At 40.7% G+C, this 23,248-nt stretch overlaps 1 protein-coding gene across 3 annotated transcripts in view; it reads right to left on the reverse strand.

Annotated features, from left to right (window-relative positions):
* The window catches only part of SNTG2 (syntrophin gamma 2), a 221,672-nt gene that overhangs the window by 13,460 nt on the left and 184,964 nt on the right, over positions 1 to 23,248 (reverse strand). For 2 of the 3 annotated variants that reach the window (XM_007673306.3, XM_029049964.2), the window contains exons 15-16: positions 15,416 to 15,508; positions 6,653 to 6,763 (exon numbers count right to left, since the gene is read on the reverse strand). In XM_007673306.3, coding sequence (XP_007671496.1) covers positions 6,653 to 6,763; positions 15,416 to 15,508 — 204 coding nt within the window. Of the gene's footprint in view, positions 1 to 5,689; positions 5,896 to 6,652; positions 6,764 to 15,415; positions 15,509 to 23,248 lie in introns of those variants that run through there. The other variant, XM_039910428.1, reaches the window with a different exon arrangement.

Below are 23,248 nucleotides of genomic sequence, written 5' to 3' on the forward strand. Positions count from 1 at the left end.
TTCATTTTGTTAGTTTTCTCACACTTGCTTCAATACGATTCTCATGCACTCCCTTTGAACTCTGCTTCAAGAGAAAAGCAGAATGCAAGGCTTTGTGAGATTTATATGAAAAACCGGGAAACGGAGTTGAAGTCCACTGAGGCAATACGATTTGTGAGCCTTAAGAGACTGTGGCCAGAATAGATAGTTTCTAGTGGCTTTGACTCCAAATCTGTACGGTATGAAAAGTTCTGCTTTGAAGTTCTTGTTTTGAGGACTGAATTTCAAGCAGAGAGAAATTGAAACGAAAAGCACAGTTGGGATTTCTGCGTGTCCTGACAGATTTTGTTTTTCAGACTCTATTTAAGACACTTTATGCGACTCAAACCGCATAAAGGATTGACGCTACTCTTCTCAAGCTAAACCAGTCTGGGAAATTCTTTTTAAATTCATTAGAAAAGCAGAGGATTTTACTTTTAAAAACCCTTCTCCACTGGCCTCTTCACATTCTCCCATTCACTAAGCTGGGAGGGCAAAAATGTCAGATTCTAACTTAACTTATAAATACACTGTTTTTTCTCAGGCATCTAATCAGTGGGTAGTAGAAAAGAGAGTTCTTTAGATCCACTGTGATTTAGGTCCTGGGCATTAAAACCAGTGCTTGTTTTCATGGCTAAAATGAGCTGTAGCTATTCCCAAAGATTATCATTATGTTTTCATCCTTCCTCCACCTTGGTCTCGTATCCAAAGCGATTGTCCTAAAATTTTCCCAAGAACTTAGCTTTCTCTAAGGATGACTGAGCTGCTTCTCTAGGTGAGTAAATCAATTCTTTCAAGGCACTAAGTTCTTCCTTACACTTCATTACACCTAGTGGGAGAGCTAAATAAATGCTAATCAAATAAATGCTAAGCAACAAATCAATCAGTGGTATTTAGTGAGTGCTTATTGTGAGAGCACCGTTTAATACAATTCAGTACAATACAGTAGAGTTGGTAGACACATTCTCTGCCCACGAGGATCTCACGGTCTAGAGCAGGAGACGGACTTTAAAATAAATTACAGATAAGGGAAATAGTAGTGTATGAAGGCATGTATGTAAGTGTGGTGGGGCTTGAATGAGTTACCACTCGTACATATGAATTTACAGATTGAAGGATTAAAGAAATGGGGGTATGTATATGAGTTAGTACAAAATAACTACTGGAGGAGGTTACGAAAAGGATAGTCAAGAGGCTCGAACAAAGACCTAAGCAACTGCTAAATGTATCTTATTCCACCAGCTCAACCTAACCATTTTCTACTTTGTTGTGTTCAACTCTGGCAAGAAATTTTAGTAGAAAGTCGACTTTTGTGGATGGAGTCAAAAGTTTCAGCAGTATCTTTAATGCAGGGGAGGAATGTGTAAAACATTTACCATTTCTGTCATGTTTTACCTGGTGCAAAACCTGTCCAGTTACCTAGGTTAACCTGTATTTTTTATTGTATTTGATAATAATAATAATTGTGGTATTTGTTAAGCACTTACTATGTGCCAGGCACTGTACTAAGCCCTGGGATAGATACAAGCTAATCAGATTGAACACAGTCCATGTCCCACATGAGGCTTACAGTTTTAACCCCATTTTACAAGTGAGGTAACTGAGGCACGGAGAAATCAAGTGACTTGCCTAAGGTCACACAGCTGTCAAGTGGCAGAGCTGAGATGGGAACTTCAATATGCCTGGGGCCAGTGATGATGTCCTAGGTAACGAGGAAGGGTCAGTCAGACAATCAGTCATATTTATTGAGTGCTTATTATGTGCAGAGCACTGAACTAAGCACTTGGTAGAGTACAATTTGCTGTAATGAACTTTCCAAGCACTTAGTACAGTGCTCTGCACACAGTAAGCACTCAATAAATACAATTGAATGAATGAATACAGTATTCCCATTTAACAGATACATTTCCATACCACGACAAGCTTACAGTCTAGAAGGGAAGACAGATATTAATAAATACATGAATGAATTAATAAAATTACAGATATGCACATATGTGCTGTGGAGTGTTGTCTGTTACACCTGTCCCTAACTGAATTTGGTCACTTTTGCTCACGCATGACAAATAACCAAAATTATAGCAAATTAAAAGTCCATCAGTTCTAGTTTTCTGTATCTGGAAGTGGTCCTAACATACTCTTAGAAGAAGAGTGAGATCATTACTCTCCTGACCTCTCTCATCACTGATAGGAAAAGCATCCCTAACTTTTCCCCTTAATTAGCAAAGTGCTAAAAATATCTCTAAGTCTTTTTCATAGCTTTCAATTACATTTTTTCTTTGCTACCCATAACTTTACATTCCAATAAACCACGTTAGATTTCTCATCTATGAATTTATCCAAGTCTTTCTTATATTTTCTATTCATTCCAGAATGAATTTGATAACAACCCTGCCCTCGCTAAACTAAAAATAGGAGGAACAAGAAAAAGGTGGGATTTGCATGAGTTTTCTATTTAAATAATAGGTTATTAAGATACATACAGAAAAAAAAAAACACCTACCCCTTTAATTCCTCAAATGCTCATTAAGCTTTGCAAACTAAGGATGCAGACTGGTAGAAAATAGGGGATTTCAAGAAAAATGAAGTATTTCCAAATGAATAGGCTTTAGCATGGGAAAAGATGTTGACTGTTTTCTCAGGGTTAGTGTTCATATGGTTGTACAAACCTTGAACAACCATATCCTATAGTCAGTTAATGGTATTTATTGAGCGCTTATTGTGTGCAGAGCACAGTACTAAGCCCTTGGGAGAGTACAATATAACAATAAACAGACACATTCCCTGCCCACAGTGTGCTTACAGTCTAGAGGGGGATTAATAAAATAAATATAAAGTAACTGCATTTATATAAAACCACCTTATCTCCTGCATTTTTATGCGCCAGAGAAATTTTGGAAATACACGGAATTATTGTTTTAGAGGTATTTGTCTCGTTTGACTATAACATGATTGAAACTTGGTAGAGATAATTATAAGTCTTGGAAGAGATGACACGTATAATAGCGCTCTTGTTATTTAATGCTGATTAAATGCTAGGTGTAGCTGAGTATATTCATAAAAGAAAATCGACTCCCTTTGCTTAATCAATCAATCAATAACAGCAATAAGTGCCTGCTCTGTTCAGAGCACCAAAGTAAGTCCTTGGGAAAGTCCAACAGAATTAGAAGATGTGATTCCTGACCTCATGTCACTTAGAGTCCGGCTGAGGAGAAAGACAGTGAAATCACAGTTGGAGCAGAAATAGAGCGGGAAGGTGGGAGATAAATCAGGGTGACTGTGGGCAAGTCACTTAACTTCTCTGTGCTTCAGTTACCTCATCTGTAAAATGGGGATTAAGACTGTGAGCCCCACGTGAGACAACCTGATTCCCCTGTGTCTACCCCAGCGCTTAGAACAGTGCTCTGCACATAGTAAGCGCTTAACAAACACCTCCTGGAAGAAAAAGGATTTCAGAATGGCTCTGATGAAGGAGAGAGCAGTAAGCTACCATTTGTAAAGGGGGAAGTTGGTCCAGGAAGAATGAGAACAAAATGTTTCGATATAAATGACACAGAATATATAGTCTAGTCAGGAGTTAAGGCACTGTTTTACGTCCACGCCCCTGCAATCCCTCACATTTTTTTTTCAAATGCTGAATCAATCTGCAGTTTCCACAGAACCGCTGACCTGCAAAGTGGCGTACGAATAGTCCCAAAATGAATGACTCTATAGTGCACCTTGTCTTTGAGTCCCCATTCATCTAGTTAAACAATCAATAAATCTCTTCTTTGCCATTATGCAAGTACAAAATTCTATAATTCTTGATGAAATACAGTTAATATTCACTCATCTTTAATTATCACTTGGTAAGGCAAGAGGAAAAGAATATTCTATTTATTACTTAAAATAACTAGAATCCATGCTGTTTTCAAATACATTTTCCCACAGTCTTCTGTCAATTGTTGAGAGTGGTTTCAGAACAGATCAGATAAGACGATCCATTTTTACAGTTTCCTCTATATAACCCTGTGGGCATTTGCTTGTGGATTTCACTTAAAGGTGTATGTGAGAACATTAGTAGGAGAATATTAATGGCTTTTAAGTGGTAAAAGATACACAGGAAGGGAGACAATCTTCAGGGAAGCATTCTAAAGTAGCTCTGCGGGGATAGAGGTCTTATATTTTCATTTATTATACGTCCTCTTTTCCCTGGCTCCCTCTCCCTTCTGTGTCATCTTTGCACCTGAATCTGTGACCTTTGGCCACAAGCCAGGATTTTCACTCTTTATCGGTGTCTTGTACCTTCCCAAGTGCTTAGTACAGTGCTCTGCACACAGTAAGCGCTTAATAAATACGATTGAATGAATTCGCTATTTGCCCCACCATCAACCCCACAGCAATCATCTTTAAATGATAGATCATAAAGTACTTATTCACATTAATAATGTGAATTATGAGCTTGTGGTCCCCTCTCGAGACCACAAGCTCACTGAAGGCAGAGAATCTGTCTGCCAGCTCTGCTGTACTGTAGTCTCTCCAAGTACAGTGCTCTGCACATAGTAAACTCTCAATTAATACCACTGATGGATCGATTGACGGATGTTGCTCAAGTTTCCAGTAATAATAATAATAACGGCACTTAAGCCCTTTAACAAATTCTGAAAAAAATAATAAATGGATCAAATCTGGATGATTGTCATAACAGTGTTCAGGGAGAAAAATGATCGAAGGTGGCTTCTGTGAAGATCGCCTGAGGACTGACCGAGTCTACTTGAGTTGTACTTCCCAAGCGCTTAGTACACACAGTAAGCGCTCTATAAATACGATTGAATGAATGAATGAAAATGTAAGGGCGGGCTGCGAATCAGGACCCGGAATCACTCTATGGAAAAAGAAAATTCTATCCTTCCCTAATTCACGTTCATTTGGATTATTGTATTGAAACATCTTTATATTTTGATCTTCTATATCATTCATTCATTCCATTGTATTTATACCGTATCATATAAAAACAACCTAGTGGGATTTGCAAAAACTTGGAAAAGATGTGAGACTGTCTCATACTGAAAGAAATGGAAATAGCTTGGGTCGAAAACTAGCAGCGGTGTGAAGAGACACCAGCACAAATATTTCAGTAAATCCTATGGGATCCAACATGAGAGGACCTTCAGGTTCTAAGGAAACAACAAATAAACATAACCTAAGCCGCTACTATAAATGATTTATAAATCAATAGGACTTGCTGAGAGCCTATTTTGTAGAGCACAATACTAAGCGCTTAGGAGAGTATAATAAAATTAGTAGACATTATCCCTAACCTCAAGGAATTTACAAGGTCCTTTAAGCTTCAGAGAGTTCTGATTCTTTATTTTATGTAGACTGCATAAAAAATAGGAATAACAGAATGGGTTTTAAACTTTCTACTAGAACCGGCAGAATTTCTCCTTGTTCTGCAGAGGACACACAACAATTTTTATGGGGGGGATGACCTTAAAAACTTTGTTTTCATTTCATTAGCTTGAGGAAAGGCAAAATAGAGTCACAGATTCTTTGAAGTCTACGTGCTTAAGATTTAATGTCAGTCCTTCACTAATTTATTTACTATTAATTCATCAGCAATTAAAAGCATTTACCATTAATAGATGGCAATTGATCTGCTTGATCAAATCTCTTCCGCAGCATCTGCCTTCTTGAAAATCTTGCTTTTACTGCCATGTATTTTGCATTTGAATAATAAGTGTTGTGGGCATCATCACTATTTTCTAATGAAGCTCATCCAGTAGTGTCTTTTGGTTTGGAAAGATTGAAAATTTGTTTCTGGTCTGTCGGTATACTCTCAAATCCTTGTTTGTGATTCCAAGCCTTTCAGGTTTTCTGAGTTTAATATTTTGCTTGCTTTTAGGTGACAGAGAAAATTTTCAGTATATATTTTTATCAAAGGGAAAAACAAACCTTCCTTCTCCTGAAGAGATCACCCTTTCTCAACTGATCTGTGCTTCCCTCTCTATGAAAGCTATTTTTTATGCACACATCTATTTATTTATTTAAATACTGAACAATAATGGCAGGACTAATGTTCTCGCTTTATCAACCGTCTGTGACCACAGTACATGACTTTCTCAACCAGTGTGTGAAAGAGAAGTTAATTATACTTTAACACCATACAAAACGTCAATTTCTTTTTAGTAATGATATGGCCTGACAAATTTTGCAAATTGAATGGGTTTATGACCTTCTCAATCGCATTTTCAGTTAAATTTTCTTTTGTGAGCCCTGGGTGGGAGAGAGACTATGTCCAACCTGACAATCTTGGTCTCATTTTGCCTACACCCTCTCCTCTCTGCACCTACTGTGCACTTGAATCTGTATCCAATAAACACTTCTATCCATCCCATTTTCAGCCCCTCAGCACTTACGTACATATCCATAATTTATTTTAAGGTCTCTCTTCCCTTCTAAACTGTCAGCTCTTTGTGGACATGGAATGTGTCTACTAACTCTGCTTTACTGGACTCTCCCAAGCACTTAGTACAGTACTCTGCACACCATAATAGTGCCATAAATGCCACTGATTATCCCAACACAGGACACTGCAGTCACTTAATGACCACCATATACCAAAAAAGACTCAAAAGAATGGATCGTTCCCTACCTTCATTTCAATTTGTTTGGTGTCAACATTCTGAAATAGCAGTTTTACTCGCGTTTTACCATCGTCTGAAGATCCCTTAAGCTGGGAGAATTTAAATCTCCAGAGAACATTCTGTAAAGAAATTAAATCAATTAGTAATTTTAAAGGCAAAACTAATCAATATTCCTTGATAATGAAGAGAAAGGAAATCTACTCAGAAATACATTATGATTTGTATTTATTTGATTGATTGGAGGCTAAAATGGTCTATGCTAACTCAAGCATCTTCCCTTCTTCTTTTCTCTCTATCCAAAGTATCCTGTATCCTTCTTTCTGTTTTCAGAACTGTTAATCGATCAGTAGACTACAAGGAACACAGTATACGACTTTTCTATTCCAATTTCCACTCTATATGTTAGTTCATCAGTGTGGCTCCTTTGCTTTGAAATAAGGTGGTTTTTTGGGGGCTAAATCACTACATACTTATCACAGATTAAGATTTAGAGGCAGGGTCTTGTGGAATAAGAAATGAATCTACAGAGGGAATGATTTTAATTCTACCAGTCCCACTTATCCATTTGTGTCAGGAAATGTAATTTGAAAAATATAGTTGACCCTCCCTTTTGGGAGATTGTGAAAGGGACTTAATATTTGGTAAAGCAGTTGCAAGCATTTGCCCTTTATAAAAAAAAAAATTGAGATTAATAAAGAATTTATGGAAGTCTCCTAAAGATTAATTATCTCTACTTTTCTTTCTTATAGCAAAGTTGTCTGTTTTAAAAAGCACAGTAGAAAATCTCTGCAAAGTTTCTGCAAGCTATGGGAGTTGCTTAACATTAAAAATGTTCCCATTTAGATGATAAATAGCTCTAAAGCTTTGATTCTATGAGGGGGAGGAAGTCAAGGTAGAAAGTCGAAATAGAAAAGGATGAAAGCTATTTCAGTTAGCTTGAACACTTTGAAATTTTGTACCGAAAATCACTCACCGAGGATACTTTCAGGATTCTCTGGCTGTTTGGGAAGTAAAAGTCTGACGTCTTCTAAGGCAAAGTTTAAAATAATAGATTTCCCCTAGGTTTCTTAAGCGATGTTCTCAGTACTGAAGACAAGTAAAATCTATAAGCCCTATTCTATTTCATAGCTCTTGTGTGTTGGCTTTCACGTGAGGTACGTTATGATATGAAGGGAAGAAAGGAACGGGTAAAATCAGTGTTTGTACTAAGAAGACATTTGATATTCCAAGAGGTAGCTCAGGGTAGCTGACGTGATCTTAGTATGATTCTCTTTACATCTCTCCCTCCTTTACATCATTCTGAATCCCAATTTCTCCAAACATAAAAACATAACGAATACCAGTGCTGAGGCAAAGCAGTCATCCATTCAACCCATTCCTTCTCCAACACGAGGAGGGAACGTGTCTACTAATTCCGTTGTATTGCACTCTTCCGATTGTACTCTCTTAAAAGCTGAATGTCTATCTCCCCTTCTAGATTGTAAGCTCACTGTGGGCAGGGAATGTGTCCATTTATTGTTTTGTCGCACTCTCCCAAGAGTTTAGTGCAGAGGTCTGCAAACAGCGCTCAATAAATGCGATTGAATAAATAAATGAATGAATCCCAAGTGCTTAGAACAGGGCTCTGCACACAGTAAGCCCTTAAAATACCAGTGATTGATCGATTGAGCATGCTCAATGGAACTCAATGGGGGAAGCAGCCTGGCTCAGCGGAAAGAGCCCGGGCTTGGGAGTCAGAGGTCGTGGGTTCTAATCCCGGAACCGCCGCTTGTCTGCTGTGTGACCTTGGGCAAGACACTTAACTTCTCTGCCTCAGTTACCTCATCTGTCAAATGGGGATTAAGACTGTGAGCCCCACGTGGGACAATCTGATTACCTTGTATCGCCCCGGCGCTTAGAACAGTGCTTGGCATATAGTAAATGCTTAACAATAATAATAATAATGTTGGTATTTGTTAAGCGCTTACTATGGGCCGAGCACCGTTCTAAGCGCTGGGGTAGACACAGGGAAATCAGGTTGTCCCACGTGGGGCTCACAGTCTTCATCCCCATTTTACAGACGAGGGAACTGAGGCGCAGAGAAGTTAAGTGACTTGCCCAAAGTCACACAGCTGACAAGTGGTAGAGCTGGGATTCGAACTCATGAGCCCTGACTCCAAAGCCCGTGCTCTTTCCACTGAGCCACGCTGCCTCTCCAGGAACTCCAGGAACTCTCTTGCCCCCAATTTCTGCCTAACAAAATCCATCCCAACAACAATTCTATCTTTACAAAACAAACAAATATCACCTCTACGACGGTTGCCCTAATTGACAGACAATATTTAGAGATGTAATACATCTTCCTTTTTCTTAGACCTAGGGAGCTGTCCTGCTAACAACCCCTAATGGAGTTGTCTAACTGTACATCACAGAAGGTACTGCCATCTCAAATTGATCGATCATTTACACCTAACCCCTCTAGACTGTAAACTCGTTAGGGCCAGTGAACGTGTTTGCTAATTCTATTGGATCGTACTCTCCTAAGTGCTTAGTACAGTGCTCTGCACATAGTAAGTGCTCAATAAATACCACCGATTGATTGTTTCCTCACTCCGAGGAACTCTCTTGCCCCCAGTTTCTGCCTAACAAAATCCTGCCCAACAACAATTCTATCTTACACAATATAGAATATGTGAGAATGGATCATTTTGTACTACAAACTCAGCATGACCTAGTAAAATATTTTTCTGCAAAAATTTCAAAATTATCTTCTTGGTTTTCCAATCCTCTTTAAAAACACATATGTAAGGAAAAAAATCAACAAATGAATGTGTTACAGTTCTCATAAAAATAAATGAAATTTCTTGACAGAGCTAAAAAAAATTCAGGATTAAATTGTCAACCAAAATACCTCAAGAGGTTAGAGGATTCAGAAAATGATTTTTTCCCTGACTTTGTAAAGGGAGAAAAAAACCTGCAGGACATATCAAAAGGGCCTAGGCTATTTTCCATTTACAATCTAAGGGAGAGGGAAGAGGTGTGTGTTTAAAAAGAAAAAGAAGCTATGGAGACTTTTAAAATATCCATTATTTTCACGGGTAACATTCATGTCTTAAAGGTTTATCTAATATCATCAATATTATCATCATTATATTTTTAAAGTGTTTACTATGCGTCAAGCACTCCTATAAGCTCTGGGGTAGATACAGGTTTTATCATCGGACTCAAGTCCTGTCCCACATAAATCTCACAGTCTAAATAAGAGGGAGAAGAGGTATTGAATCCCCATTTTACAGAAGAAGAAACAGAGACAAAGAGAAGTTAAGCGAAGTGCCTAAGGACACACAGCAGGCAAATCAGTCAATCAATCGATCGTATTTATTGAGCACTTACTGTGTTCAGAGCACTGGATCAAATGCTTGGGAGAGAAGTAATAATAATAATGATGGTATTTTTTAAGTGCTTACTATGTGCCGAGCATAGTTCTAAGCGCTGGGATAGATACAAGGTTATCAGGTTGTCCCACGTGGGCCTTGCAACCTTAATCCCCATTTTACAGATGAGGTAACTGAGTCACAGAGAAGTGAAGTGACTTGCCCAGAGTCACACAGCTGACAAGTGGCGGGGCTGGGATTAGAACCCACGACCTCTGAATCCCAAGTCCGGGCTCTTTCCACTAAGCTACGCTGCTTAACAGTTGGTAAACGTGTTCCCTCCCCAAAGGGAGCTGATAGTTTAGAGGGGGAGACCGACAATGATATAAATAAAGAAATTACAGATATGTAAGTGCTATAGGGCTGAGGGAGCGATGAATAAAGGGAGCAAATCCGAGTGCATGAGCCACACAGAAGGAAGCGGGAGGACCACAAATAATGGAGCTGGGATTAGAGCTAAGGTCGTGGGTTCTAATCCCGGCTCCGCCGCTTGTCAGCTGTGTGACTGTGGGCAAGTCACTTCTCATCTCTGTGCCTCAGTTCCCTCATCTGTAAAATGGGGATTAACTGTGAGCCTCACGTGGGACAACCTGATTCCCCTGTATCTCCCCCAGCGCTTAGAACAGTGCTCGGCACATAGTAAGCGCTTAACAAATACCGACATTATTATTTTATTATTAGACTCCTGCTCTCTCTGCTAGGCCACACTGCTCCTTGTGGGTAAGGATCGCGTCTACCAACTCATCGAATTATATTTTCTCAAGCATTAAGTACAATGCTCAGCACACAGTGAAGGTGGTGCAATCCTGACAACTTCCTCAAGAATACATATCTAGTTGTCCCTCATATTGAGAAGCAGCATAGCCTAATGGAAAGAGGACGGGCTTGGGAGTCAGAGGTCGTGGGTTCCAATCCCGGCTCTGCCACTTGTCAGCTGTGTGACCTTGGGCAAGTCACTCTGTGCCTCAGTTAGCTCAGCTGTAAAATGGGGATAAAGACTGTGAGCCCCACGTGGGACAAACTGATTACCTTGTATCTCCCCCAGTGCTTAGAGCAGTGCTTGGCACATCGTAAGTGCTTAACAAATGCCAAATATTATTCTTATCATTATTGTTATATTTAAAGAACCACTGATGAGTAAATTCATGTACGAATGTGTGTGTGTGTGGTTGAGAAGGTCAATGCAGGATTCATTTTGTCCCAACCTGTTTGAGCACAGACGGCGGAATACGTTTGTTGTTTGAACTTAATGTTTAGAGTGCCTGGTGTTGTTAGTGGAAAGAGCCCGGGTTCAGGAGTCAGAGGACATGGGTTCTAATCCCGGTTCTGCCACTCATCTGCTGGGTGACCTTGGGCAAGCCACTTAACTTCTGTGTGACCTCGTCTTTAAAATGGGGATTAAGACTGTCAACCCCACGTGGGGCAACCTTATATCTACCTTATACCTCATATCTACCCCAGCGCTTAGAACGGTGCTTGGCACATAGTAAGCGCCTAACAAATACCATAAAAATAATAATTTGCCTCCTTGTCTTTCTGTGAGAAACTTTCGCTTCAAGAGAATCACTCCCTCCTTGACGGAGGTGCACCAAGCAGATCTCTTCTCAGTAACTGAAACGCTTAGAACAGTGCTCTGCACCCAGTAAGCTCTCAATAAATACAACTGAATGAATGCATGAACTTCTAGACTGTGAGCCCGTTGTCGGGTAGGCATCGTCTCCACTTGTTGCCGAACTGTACTTTCCAAGCACTTAGTAAAGTGCTCAGCACACAGTAAGCGCTCAATAAATCCAATCGAATGAACTGACTCCCCGTTTTCAGAAAATTTGTTTTAGAACATCTCTACTAGCTTTCCTATCTAGCTGCCCAAGTTCCATTTGCCATATTATTTACATGATTCCTAGGTCTTTCAGAATATATACAATATTGCACAGGCCTTTAATTTTAAAACCTTTGTTCGGGGGTATCTGCCCCTAACTAGGGTTCTCACTGAGTGCTGATTACACTCAATGGTCACATCCTAAGGTTGGAAAAGAACACCTGGGCACAGACATCTTTTAAATGATGAGCTAATTTCACAGTTATTCTGGGTTAAGACTAAAGTCATTTCTACCATCCACCATCCATTGCCTTAGGAGCATTCAGAACGGTGAGTAAAAATATCTCTGACAATCTATTGTCTAATTACAACCCAGAAATAGTTCAAAATGGTGGCTCACACATTAAGAAGTGATGTGGAGGTGTGATTAATACCTGGCAAATTCAGATATTTCATACAGCTAATTTAGATAATTAATAATCCTGGTATTTATTAAACTTTAAATGCTTCAGTAGTGATATTGCACACATTTCCTGTCCCCTATGGAACTTAAAAGCTAATTTATCACCATTTTACAGATGAAGAAACTGAAGCCCAGAGAGGTTAGTGATTTGCCCGAGGTTATACAGTAAACCAGGGGCGGAGTTGGAATTTGAACCTGGGTCTTCTGATTTATAATCCTGTCCTCTTTCCTAGATCACATGGCTTCCCATCACTCTGAACAAAAGCTTAATTTTCTTTAACTTCAGAATCGTTTGTCATAGTCTGGATAATTGCTTCAATGTAAAGAGAAAAAGAGTACGCAGTAACTTGCTACAAAACTCGTTCTACTTCAAATACTGGTTAACAAAGTCATGCTACATTTGAGAATGCAATAGTGAGTGGGAAGAGATTTAGCTTTTAATCTCGCAGCCGTTACTCACCTCTTGTGTAACCTTTCCAGAGACGTTAAACTCTCTTAGGACTTCATTCCCTAATCTAGAAAATGGGGATAATGATATTTGCTTCTCTCTATCTCATAAGGAATTACTGAGGAAAATGAAATAATTGACAAGGAAAGGCCATTTAGAAAAGGAAAGTCTTCCGCTAATTCCATCCGCTATACAGTTTTCATTTTTCTCTCGTGTTATTGAAGACTTCCCGTATTTCCCCGAATTCGATATAATTCCATTTAGCTATCATTATTACTATTTCACTTGGTTACCCTTCGGTGGCATATAAATAATATATCAAGACATGAGGTAATTCCTTCTTCTAACGCTGACCTATTTACTGTACTTCGATCTAGTCGATCTTGCCAATGCATGCTTGCCCATGGCCTCCCTCTGGCCTGGAATTCTCACCCTTTCATATTCGACAGACCTTCACCTTCAAAATCCTCCTAAAATCCTATCTCCTTCAAGTGACCTTCCCTTACTAAGCCCTCATTCCCCCCCTACATTAAATATGGATTTGGCTTTTGGATTTTGCATATTAAATACATTAAATATGGATTTGGCTATGTGCCCCTTATGCTCTTTTATACACTCCCAAGCCCCACGGCACTTTTGATTATCCACAGATCATTTTAATGACTCTTTCCCTGTCTGGACTGTAAGTTCCTTGTGGGTAGGGAACATGCCTACCAACTCATTTATATTGGACTCTTGCAAGCTCTTAGGTCAGTGTGCTTTACACAGTAAACCCTCAATAAACACCATCGATTGATCGATGAGTCCTAATATTTCATTCACTTATAAGCTTTCGATACAAAGAAAATGGTCCTATTGTATCCCCTAAAGTATAGGATTTAATACCTTGAAAAAGTTTTAAATTGAACATATTTATTTGCAGTTATGGCAAGCTTTGTTACTTATAGTAGTATTAAGATTATTGGGTCAATAGTTGGCATACTTTCTCTTTTAATAATAAAAATAATAATAATGTTGGTATTTGTTAAGCGCTTACTATGTGCAGAGCACTGTTCTAAGCACTGGGGTAGATACAGGGTAATCAGGTTGTCCCACGTGAGGCTCACAGTTAATCCCCATTTTACAGATGAGGTAACTGAGGCACAGAGAAGTGAAGTGACTTGCGCACAGTCACACAGCTGACAGGTGGCAGACCTGGGATTCGAACCCATGACCTCTGACTATCAAACCCGGGCTCTTTCCACTGAGCCACGCTGCTTCTCTAGACTGTGAGCCCGTTGTTGGGCAGGGATTGTTTCTATCTGTTGCCGAATTGTCCATTCCAAGCGCTTAGTACAGTGCTCTGCACATAGTAAATGCTCAATAAATACAGTGGAATGAATGAATGAATTTTTTTTTTTAATGTCAGTGGGAACCAAATAAGCAAAGAGAAATAGTTATTTTTTTTTTTTGCAAATTGTTCTAAGCATCTGGAATTTCTATTCATAGGTCCAATTTCCCCATTTATTGAGTGCTATATTGTGTAAGTTCCAAAAACAGAATAGTGCTTGGCACATAGTAAATGCTTAACAAATACCATTATTATTATTAGTGGAAAGACCCATGGGCCTGGAAGTCAGAGGGCTTGGGTCCTGGTCCTGGCTCCATCATTTGCCTGCTGTGAGACCTGAGACAATTCACTGACTTTTTTGTATTTCCGTTGCCTTATCTATAAAATGGGGAGTAAGATTGTGGGCCCTAGGAGGGACAGGGACTCTGTCCAACATTTTCTTTTATGATTAATAATAATAATAATTGTTATATTTGTAAAGTGCTTACTATGTGCCAGGCACTGTACTAAGCCCCGGGATGGATACAAGCAAATTGGGTAGGACACGATCCCTGTCCCTCTCAGGGCTCACAATTTGCTTCCCCGTTTTACAGATGAGATAACTGAGGCCCAGAGAATTGAAGTGGCTTGCTTGGCCTTGAGGCCACAGGGCAGAAAGTGGTGGAGCCGGGATTAGAACCCATGACCTTCTGCTTCCCAGGCCTATCCTGTCTCCACTATTCCATGCTGCTCCCCTGTCTAACCCAGTGCTTAGTACAGTGCCTGACACACAGTAAGTGCTTAACAGCATAACCTAAGGAGAAGCGGCATGGACTAGCGGAGAGAGCAGAGACTTGAGACTTAGAAGACCTGGGTTCCAATCCCAGCTCTGCCAATTGCTTGCTGTGGGACTTCGGGGAAATGAATTTAACCGCTCTGTATCTGAGTTACCTCAGCTCTAAAACGGGAATTAAATGGTGACCTGTTCTTCCTCTTATTTAAACTGTGATCCCCACGTGGGACGAGGACTGTGTCCGACCTAATTGACTTGCACCTCATCCAGCGCTTAGAGAAGTGTTTAACGTATAGGAAGTGCATAACACATACCAAAAAAACTGCCATTAAAAAAGCCAAAAACCTAGAAGCACCAAGCGCCACTTACGTTCATATCCAAACTTTTATTTCTATGGGCAGTTAAATTACCTAATATTTGGGAATCTCACTCGAAACTCTAAGGAAAGAAATAGGGGGTATAGTTAATTAATGACTGAAGACTAGATCGGCACAAAAGAGTACACTAAGTATATTCTGTTTCTTACCTTTGTTTTGCTGTCAAAGCAGGTGAATCCTAAGGCAAAATCCACCGTGAAGCAAAGTGTGTCTCCTTGCCAGCTGCACATATATGTTTTAGACTAGAAAAAATTATGATATTTTAGAAAATGTGGCTTAAATATCACTTGTATTGATAACCAAGAATATTCACATATCAGAATCGAATAGTACCGTAAGTAGAGATCCATTAGAAAAAGCAGGGATCATTAAGCCTTAACGAGATGAGCAGCATGGTCTAATGGATAGAGCCCGGGCCTGAGAGTCAGAAGGACGTGGGTTCTAATTCTGACTCTGCCACTCGTCCGCTGTGTGACCTCGGGCAAGTCACTTCACTGTGCCTCAGATACCTCATCTGGAAAATGGGGATTAAGCCTGGGAGCCCCATGTGGGACAGGCACTGTGTTCCACCGATTAGTTTGTATTCAACCAACGCTTAGAACAGTGCTTGACACATAGTAAGTGCTTAACAAACACCATCATCATCACTGAGCAGGGTGGCCCTGAGGAAAAAGTACAGATCTGGGGAGCGAGGCATTCTACCATGCTCAGGGTTTAGTGCAGGGCTCTGCACACAGTAGGTGTTTGTCAGAAAACGATCGACTGTGGAATACGCAGCCTAAGGACAAACAGAATGCCCCGGGCATTCAGATGCAAATATATATAGATATGTATTAGATAAAAAAGGAGAATATATCCTATTTTGGGACTATGATCACACACCGTAAAGTTATCTATTAAACTAACAGTACAACAGCTAAAATCCATATCTGAAAGTCCTTAGAAACCACTTATTTCCATGTTACTCTAGATTGCCTATATTTCACATGAATTGATTTCCCACATAAATCCTAATTAATGCAATTAATCACAGGCAGATATTATGCAGCAGCAAATGTCCATCAAACGATAACCTCAGTAGTTGTATCCCCATATTGATTTTACCTTTTTTTTAAATGGTATTTGTCAAGTGCTTACTCTGGGCCAGAGGGTAGATACTAGTTAATCACATTGGACACAGTCCTTGTCCCATATGGGGCTTCCGATCTTCATCCCCATTTTATCAATGAGGTAACTGAGGCACAGAGAAGTAAAGTGACTTGCCCAAGGTCACACAGCAGACAAGTGGCAGAGCCAGGATTAGAACCAGGATTAAAATGTTTACTATGTGCCAGGAACTGAACTAAGCACTGGGCTAGATGCAAGCCTATCAGGTCGGACAAAGTCCCTGTCCCATATGGAGCTCACGGTCTTAATCCCCATTTTATCGATGAGGTAACTGAGGCACAGGGAAGTAAAGCGACTTGCCCAAGGTCACACGGCAGACAAGTGGCAGAGCCAGGAAGAAAACCAGGATTAAAATGTTTATTATGTGCCAGGAACTGAACTAAGCACTGGGATAGATGCAAGCCTTTCAGTTTGGACAAAGTCCCTGTCCCACATAATAATAATGTTGGTATTTGTTAAGCGCTTACTATGTGCAGAGCACTGTTCTAAGTGCTGGGGTAGATATCGGGTAAACAGATTGTCCCACATGGGGCTCACAGTTAATCCCCATTTTACAGATGAGGGAACTGAGGCACAGAGAAGTAAAGTGACTTGCCCACAGTCACACAGCTGACAGGTGGCAGGGCCGGGATTCGAACCCATGACCTCCGGCTCCGAAGCCCGTCCTCTCACAGGGAGCTCACGGTCTTAATCCCCATTTTTTCCATGAGGTAACTGAGGCACAGAGAAGTGACTTACCCAAGATCACAATCACACAGAAGACAAGTTTTAATATATATATAAATACATATACGCATCTACCTACAACACTTTCACCCTCTCAGGGTCTCACCTGGAGAGTTTCCAGTCCTCTCCCAGTCTCTACTATGGGAAAGAGAGTCAAGCAGAGGCCTGTCCATTCCATTCCTAACCTGGCCAGTGGCTAGCGAGAGGAAGACCATCTGCTACAAGGCAACACTCCCCTTTGCTGGGCAGCAGCGGCACGGGAGAGAGTCGAGGGTGGAGACTCAAGTTTACCGCCAGGAAGGAGGTGATGGAAAACCGCTTCTGGATTCTGATCAAGGAACCTCTACGGATCCACTACCGGAACGATGGCAGATGGAGGTCGGGCATTGTGGGAGAGAAGCGTCCATGGTGTCGACAGCATAAGACATAACTTCCATATTTATCTCTGCCTGATGCTTGTGTTCTTCAGGTTTATCACTGTTTCGAAATAGCCATTCACACGACGGGACTGTCGACCTATTGACTCTTGTTCTTTCCACTAGATCATGATCCTGGCCTGTTAGGTCTCTGATCTCTTGTCGGAGGAAACCCGGCCTTGTGGTTGATTCTTCAACAACACTTTACGTGCTGAGTAACTCGATCTAGCAATCCCATCCTCCTCCCTCATTGCCAAGAAGCCTGGAAAACTTCCCTCTTGCATTTTCAAGAACACAGTGTCTTGGAGATTGGTCACGAGTGATGAAATCTCAGCGGGAAGGGTAGCCATCGTTGAACACAGAGGAGAGCTATAACGGCACTATAATATTACCATTCACACTCATGTACACACAGGCCTTCCTTGGTCAGCATTATTCCATAACGAAGCTTTGGGCGCCATTTTAAAATTGATCACTACCCCGTGAACTTCATAAAGACTACATCTGCTTCCACAAAGAGAGTTTGGGGACTTTTGGGGGGGGGGGTATAGAGTCTTGGCTCAGTGGAAAGAACCCGGGCTTTGGAGTCAGAGATAATGGGTTTGAATCCCAGCTCTGCCACTTGTCGTCTGTGTGACTTTGGGCAAGTCACTTCACTTCTCTGTGCCTCAGTTACCTCATCTGTAAAATGGGGATTAAGACTGTGAGCCCCACGTGGGACAACCTGATTCTCTTATGTCTACCCCAGGGTTTAGAACAGTGCTCGGCACATGGTAAGCGCTTAAGAAATACCAACATTATTATTATTATCATTCTATAGTGGATGGGAGATGATAGTGGAAAGGAAAAAGTTTGAAGGGAATGACAAAAGGGGGCAAAATCCAGAAAATGGATGAGGGCTTTAAAATGCTCCAAGGTACTAGTTTTGAGGAAGATGGATGCTTCAGAATGACGGGGAGAGACTTTGGAGGTTCCAAACCCTCGTAGCCTTAATAATAATAATAATAATAATAATAATAGTAATAATGTTGGTATTTGTTAAGAGCTTACTATGTGCAGAGCACTGTTCTAAGCGCTGGGGTAGACACAAGGGAATCAGGTTGTCCCACGTGGGGCTCACAGTCTTCATCCCTATTTTACAGATGAGGTAACTGAGGCCCAGAGAAGTTAAGGGACTTGCCCACAGTCAGCTGACAAGTGGCAGAGCCGGGGTTCGAACCCATGACCTCTGACTCCAAAGCCCGGGCTCTTTTCACTCAGCCACGCTGCTTCTCCCAGGGTCTAGAACTGATGTGCATTTCGATTAATTGCTACTCAATAATGCTTTTTAAGCAACATGCAGATGGTAGGTGCCCAGTGATCTGTTGGAGTAAGCCATAAAAAGATGTAGTACACAACCTCATTGTCTTGGAAAACCGGTTACAACACATTTCATTCAGTAGTTCCAATACTATGGAACCTCCTCATGCTTCCCCGTTGCTTGATGATTTGAATGAAAAGGCCAGATTCACATCTTTAAGTTTTAATCATTTCCCATTTTGCAAAGGAAGCTGTTAACGGCAGCATAGAGCTATAACCGTCAGACACCTGCTGTGTGTGTAGACAGCTTCATCACTAATCACACAAGTTTCCTTGGGACTCTCTTCAAGCACATTCCAATCTTTTTTTAAAAAAAATCCTTTTCCTTAACCCAAGAACACCGACATAAAGCATAAAATGAAAGGCAAAGGCACAGTTAAAGACAAAAATCACGATTCGCCGAAAGGTTTGCTGGAGATAAATTAGAACGTAGTGAAAAAGAGGTAGGTTAAATAGCACTCACAAATTCATCTTTAAAATATCTTGCATATTTATCTCTGCCTAATGCTTGTATTCTTCAGGTTCATTACTGTCTCTAAATAGCCATTCACACAATAGGGCTCTTGCTCTTCTCGCTTGATCATAAACCCTAATTCTCAACTAAAGTCCTATGAAGAGTGGCTTGTCCTATTCTTTAAATATGTTGAAGAATCAATCATTCAGTATCACTTTAAAAATGAAAAATGTATTCACATTTTTAAACCTTGTAAAGAATGTGATGTGCATTTTATAAAAATGAACAGTGGATTAAATTTACTAAAGGAAATATGTGATTTCATTCATTAAAATGGAGATTGCTGCACAAAGACTTGGAAATATAAGCTATATTGAAATTATGGTCTTTTCATTAACCGTCTAATGAAGTTCAATTTGAGAGTGGAAGAGTGAAATAATCAAATACAGCTATTGCAACAGATGTTCAACATTCATATCATTCTGCCTATTCATTCAAATGTCTTAGATAAATCTCCAAATTACCCGGCTACCAAAATGTCAACTGTTTTTGTTTTTTTTTATTTAGGAATGAGAAAATGGTGGTGGGGTTATGTATGTGTCGGGGGGAGAGTTCTGCCTACTGCTAAGAGTCGCTGGCATGACTTAATCTTGATTTGAAGTCACTGAGTATCAGAAATAAAAATCTTTGTATCCTGGAAAAAAGTTTGAATTGAGGAAAAATAATGTGAGTATGCGTATGAAAACGCAATGGGGAAGAAAAGGTAAAAAAAAAAAAAAGATTTGGGCTCAACTTCCCGAGAAGACTGATCGCAGATTTTCTTCTTTTTTTTTTTATGGTATTTGTTGAATGCCAGGTGTTGTGCTATGTACCACGGATTATATGAAGTGCTGGGATGGATACAGACTAATCAGGTTGGACACAGTCCATGTCTCACATGGGGCTCGCAGTCTTAATCCCCATTTTACAGATGAGGCAACAAGGCCCAGAGCACAAGGTGACACAACAGACTCCCATGCCCTTGCTCTGTCCAGTAGACCACACTGCTTCTCGCCTCTGCCACAGTCAGCTGTGTGACTGTGGGCAAGTCACTTAACTTCTCTGGGCCTCAGTTACCTCATCTGTAAAATGGGCGTTTAGGTTGTGAGCCTCACGTGGGACAACCTGATGACCCTGTATCAACCCCAGCGCTTAGAACAGTGCTCGGCACATAGTAAGCGCTTAACAAATACCAACATTGTTGTTCAGAGACAGATTTGTCATTTGACTGAGTAGGATTTGACTGTGATAATTATTTCACGATTTCATAATCACCATACGTCTCACTTTCTATTCAGTAAATAACTGAATGATAACCATCACCCTCCTCCCCTTCAAAGCCCTACCTCACCTCCTCCAGAAGGCCTTCCCAGACTAAGCCCCCCTTTTCCTCTGCTCCTCCTCCCCTCCCCATCGCCCCGACTCACTCCCTTTGCTCTATCCCCCTCCCCACCCCACAGCGCCTATAGGTACATATTTATATCTATATCTTTTTATATTAATGATGTATATAGCTGGAATTCTATTTAGTTATATCGATGCTATTGATGCCTGTTTCCTTGTTTTGATGTCTGTCTCTCCCCCTTCTAGACTGTGAGCCCGATGTGGACGGGGATTGTCTCTCTCTGTTGCTTAACTGGAATTTCCAAGCGCCTAGTACAGCGATCTGCACACAGTAAGCGCTCAATACATACGATGGAATGAACGAACTTGATGGAATCATAGCGTCGGTGGTATATATTGAGTACTTACTGAGGGCAGAGCACTGTATTAAGTGTTTAACGTAGACCATGGCAATACGGTTCCTCCTATCCCTTTTTTAATTTGTTCATAAATCCCTTGAGGGAATCTAAGGTGCGAGAGATGAGGGATTCATCGGGGAACTTCTCCAGGAGGAGCTGTGATTTAAACGGGGCAGGAAGGTAGGGAGAACAGCGTTCTACCAGATGTGAAGGGGAAGAAAATTCTGAGCAGAAGTGCCGGAGTGAGCAAGGGGATGGTGGCAAGAGAGAGGAGAAGTGGGTAGGTTAGTTTGAGAAGAGTAACTCCTGACCTAGACTGTGAGCCCCGTGTGGGACCCGATTAACTCTCTGCCACTGGTCAGCTGTGTGACTTTGGGCAAGCCACTTCACTTCTCTGTGCCTCCGTTACCACATCTGTAAAATGGGAATGAAGACTGTGAGCCCCACGTGGGACAACCTGATACCCTTGTAGCTACCCCAGCGCTTAGAACAGCACTTGGCACATAGTAAGCACTTAACGAATACCATCGTTAATATTATCATTATTAGTATTATTATTCCAGTGCTTAGTACAGTGCTTGGAATATAGTAAGCACCTAACAGATACCACAATTATTACTGTTATTATTATTGTATTCATTCTTCATTCTGAGCTCCACGGAGACTTTTTCTTCCATCAATCATCATACTTTTATTTTTAACACTCATGATTTCACAAGGTAGCATGTTACCATTTTGCTGCTGTTGCTGTCCTTGACCTTCATTATCATTTCTATCATGGTTTCCAGGGAATAGCCTGCTTTTCTAATAGAAATGATGATAAAAAATCTGTTTTCTTTTCCTCCGCTGACAGTACACCTCAGCCTACTTAGATAGATGTGCTTTACTTTGCTTTGTTTTTTATACAAGGTAGAAATTCCATTTTTCATAGTAACAAAAACAATAATAAGAATATTTAAGCACTTATGTGCTCATTTATAGATGAAATATAATGAGGTTGGTCACAGTCCTTGCCCCATATGGGTTTTAAAGTCTCAAGGGGTTGAGAACAGGTATTCAATCCCCATTTTACAATTGAGGAACCTGAGGCTCAGCGATGTCAAGGGACTTGCCCGTGTGGCAGAGCCCGGTAAATCTCTGGTCCTCTAACTTCCAGGATCTCTTCTCATGTGCTTAGGATTAAAGAGGGAAATCACGTTTCGATTAACTAAGGAATGCCGCTTGGCTAAAATCACGTCTAGCTGCAGCTGAGATTATGTTTATAAAAACTGATAAGTAAAATGCGTCATCGAAGATGAACGAGAGCACACGCAAATGTTATATGATGCTTCCTAAGCATTTCTATCGTCGCGTTAATGTTACAGAAGTTCATTTTGGTCAAATAGAAATCTAACTTTCAAATATCTAAATTCCATACGATTTCTCACGCATTTGAAAAGTGGCTCAGGGTAGACTTGGTTGAATATATTAGTTCCCGAAATTTCTGTCGCGAAAAGACAACTGAATTTAAAAATACGGCTTTCACTCTAAACTCAACAGAACATTATTTCTACCTGGGCGTTTTCACACTTGAATGGTTTCCTGTCAACACCGACTCTTTTCAGACATCAAGGAAGATTTACACGTAAACAAATGACTGGGGACAAAATCGAAACTTTTCGGATGTCACTGCAGATTTCCCACATAAATGACTTTGAGGACAAAAGTACTGTAAGTGGAAGATCTATTTCTCTTTTCCACCGAGTAATCACTTCAACAGTCCTCTAGGGGGTGAACCAAAAATAAATAACTTCGTTTCCTGCCATCCTCTCTCTCCCCCAGAAAGCGTAACTCTTCTGAAAAACCTTTTGGCGCCAAGACCCATTAAGAGGCTTCGTTCCGCTTGCGTGCACGGATTCTCACACTTTTAAAGGAAAAGGTTGCCCGAGATTTCCCGGGGAGCTGGACAGTTGGCATTTTCCCCTCTTTTTGCTTTGTTTTTATGCGGCCTAAGTTGGCCATCCTCCTTCCCTCCCTCTCCCTTCCTTTCTTTCTCTCTCCCCCTCAACCCTCTGCCCCCTTTCTCCATTTGTCTTTCTC

This window comes from Ornithorhynchus anatinus, chromosome X1 (genome assembly GCF_004115215.2).
Source record: "Ornithorhynchus anatinus isolate Pmale09 chromosome X1, mOrnAna1.pri.v4, whole genome shotgun sequence".
NCBI lineage: Eukaryota > Metazoa > Chordata > Mammalia > Monotremata > Ornithorhynchidae > Ornithorhynchus > Ornithorhynchus anatinus.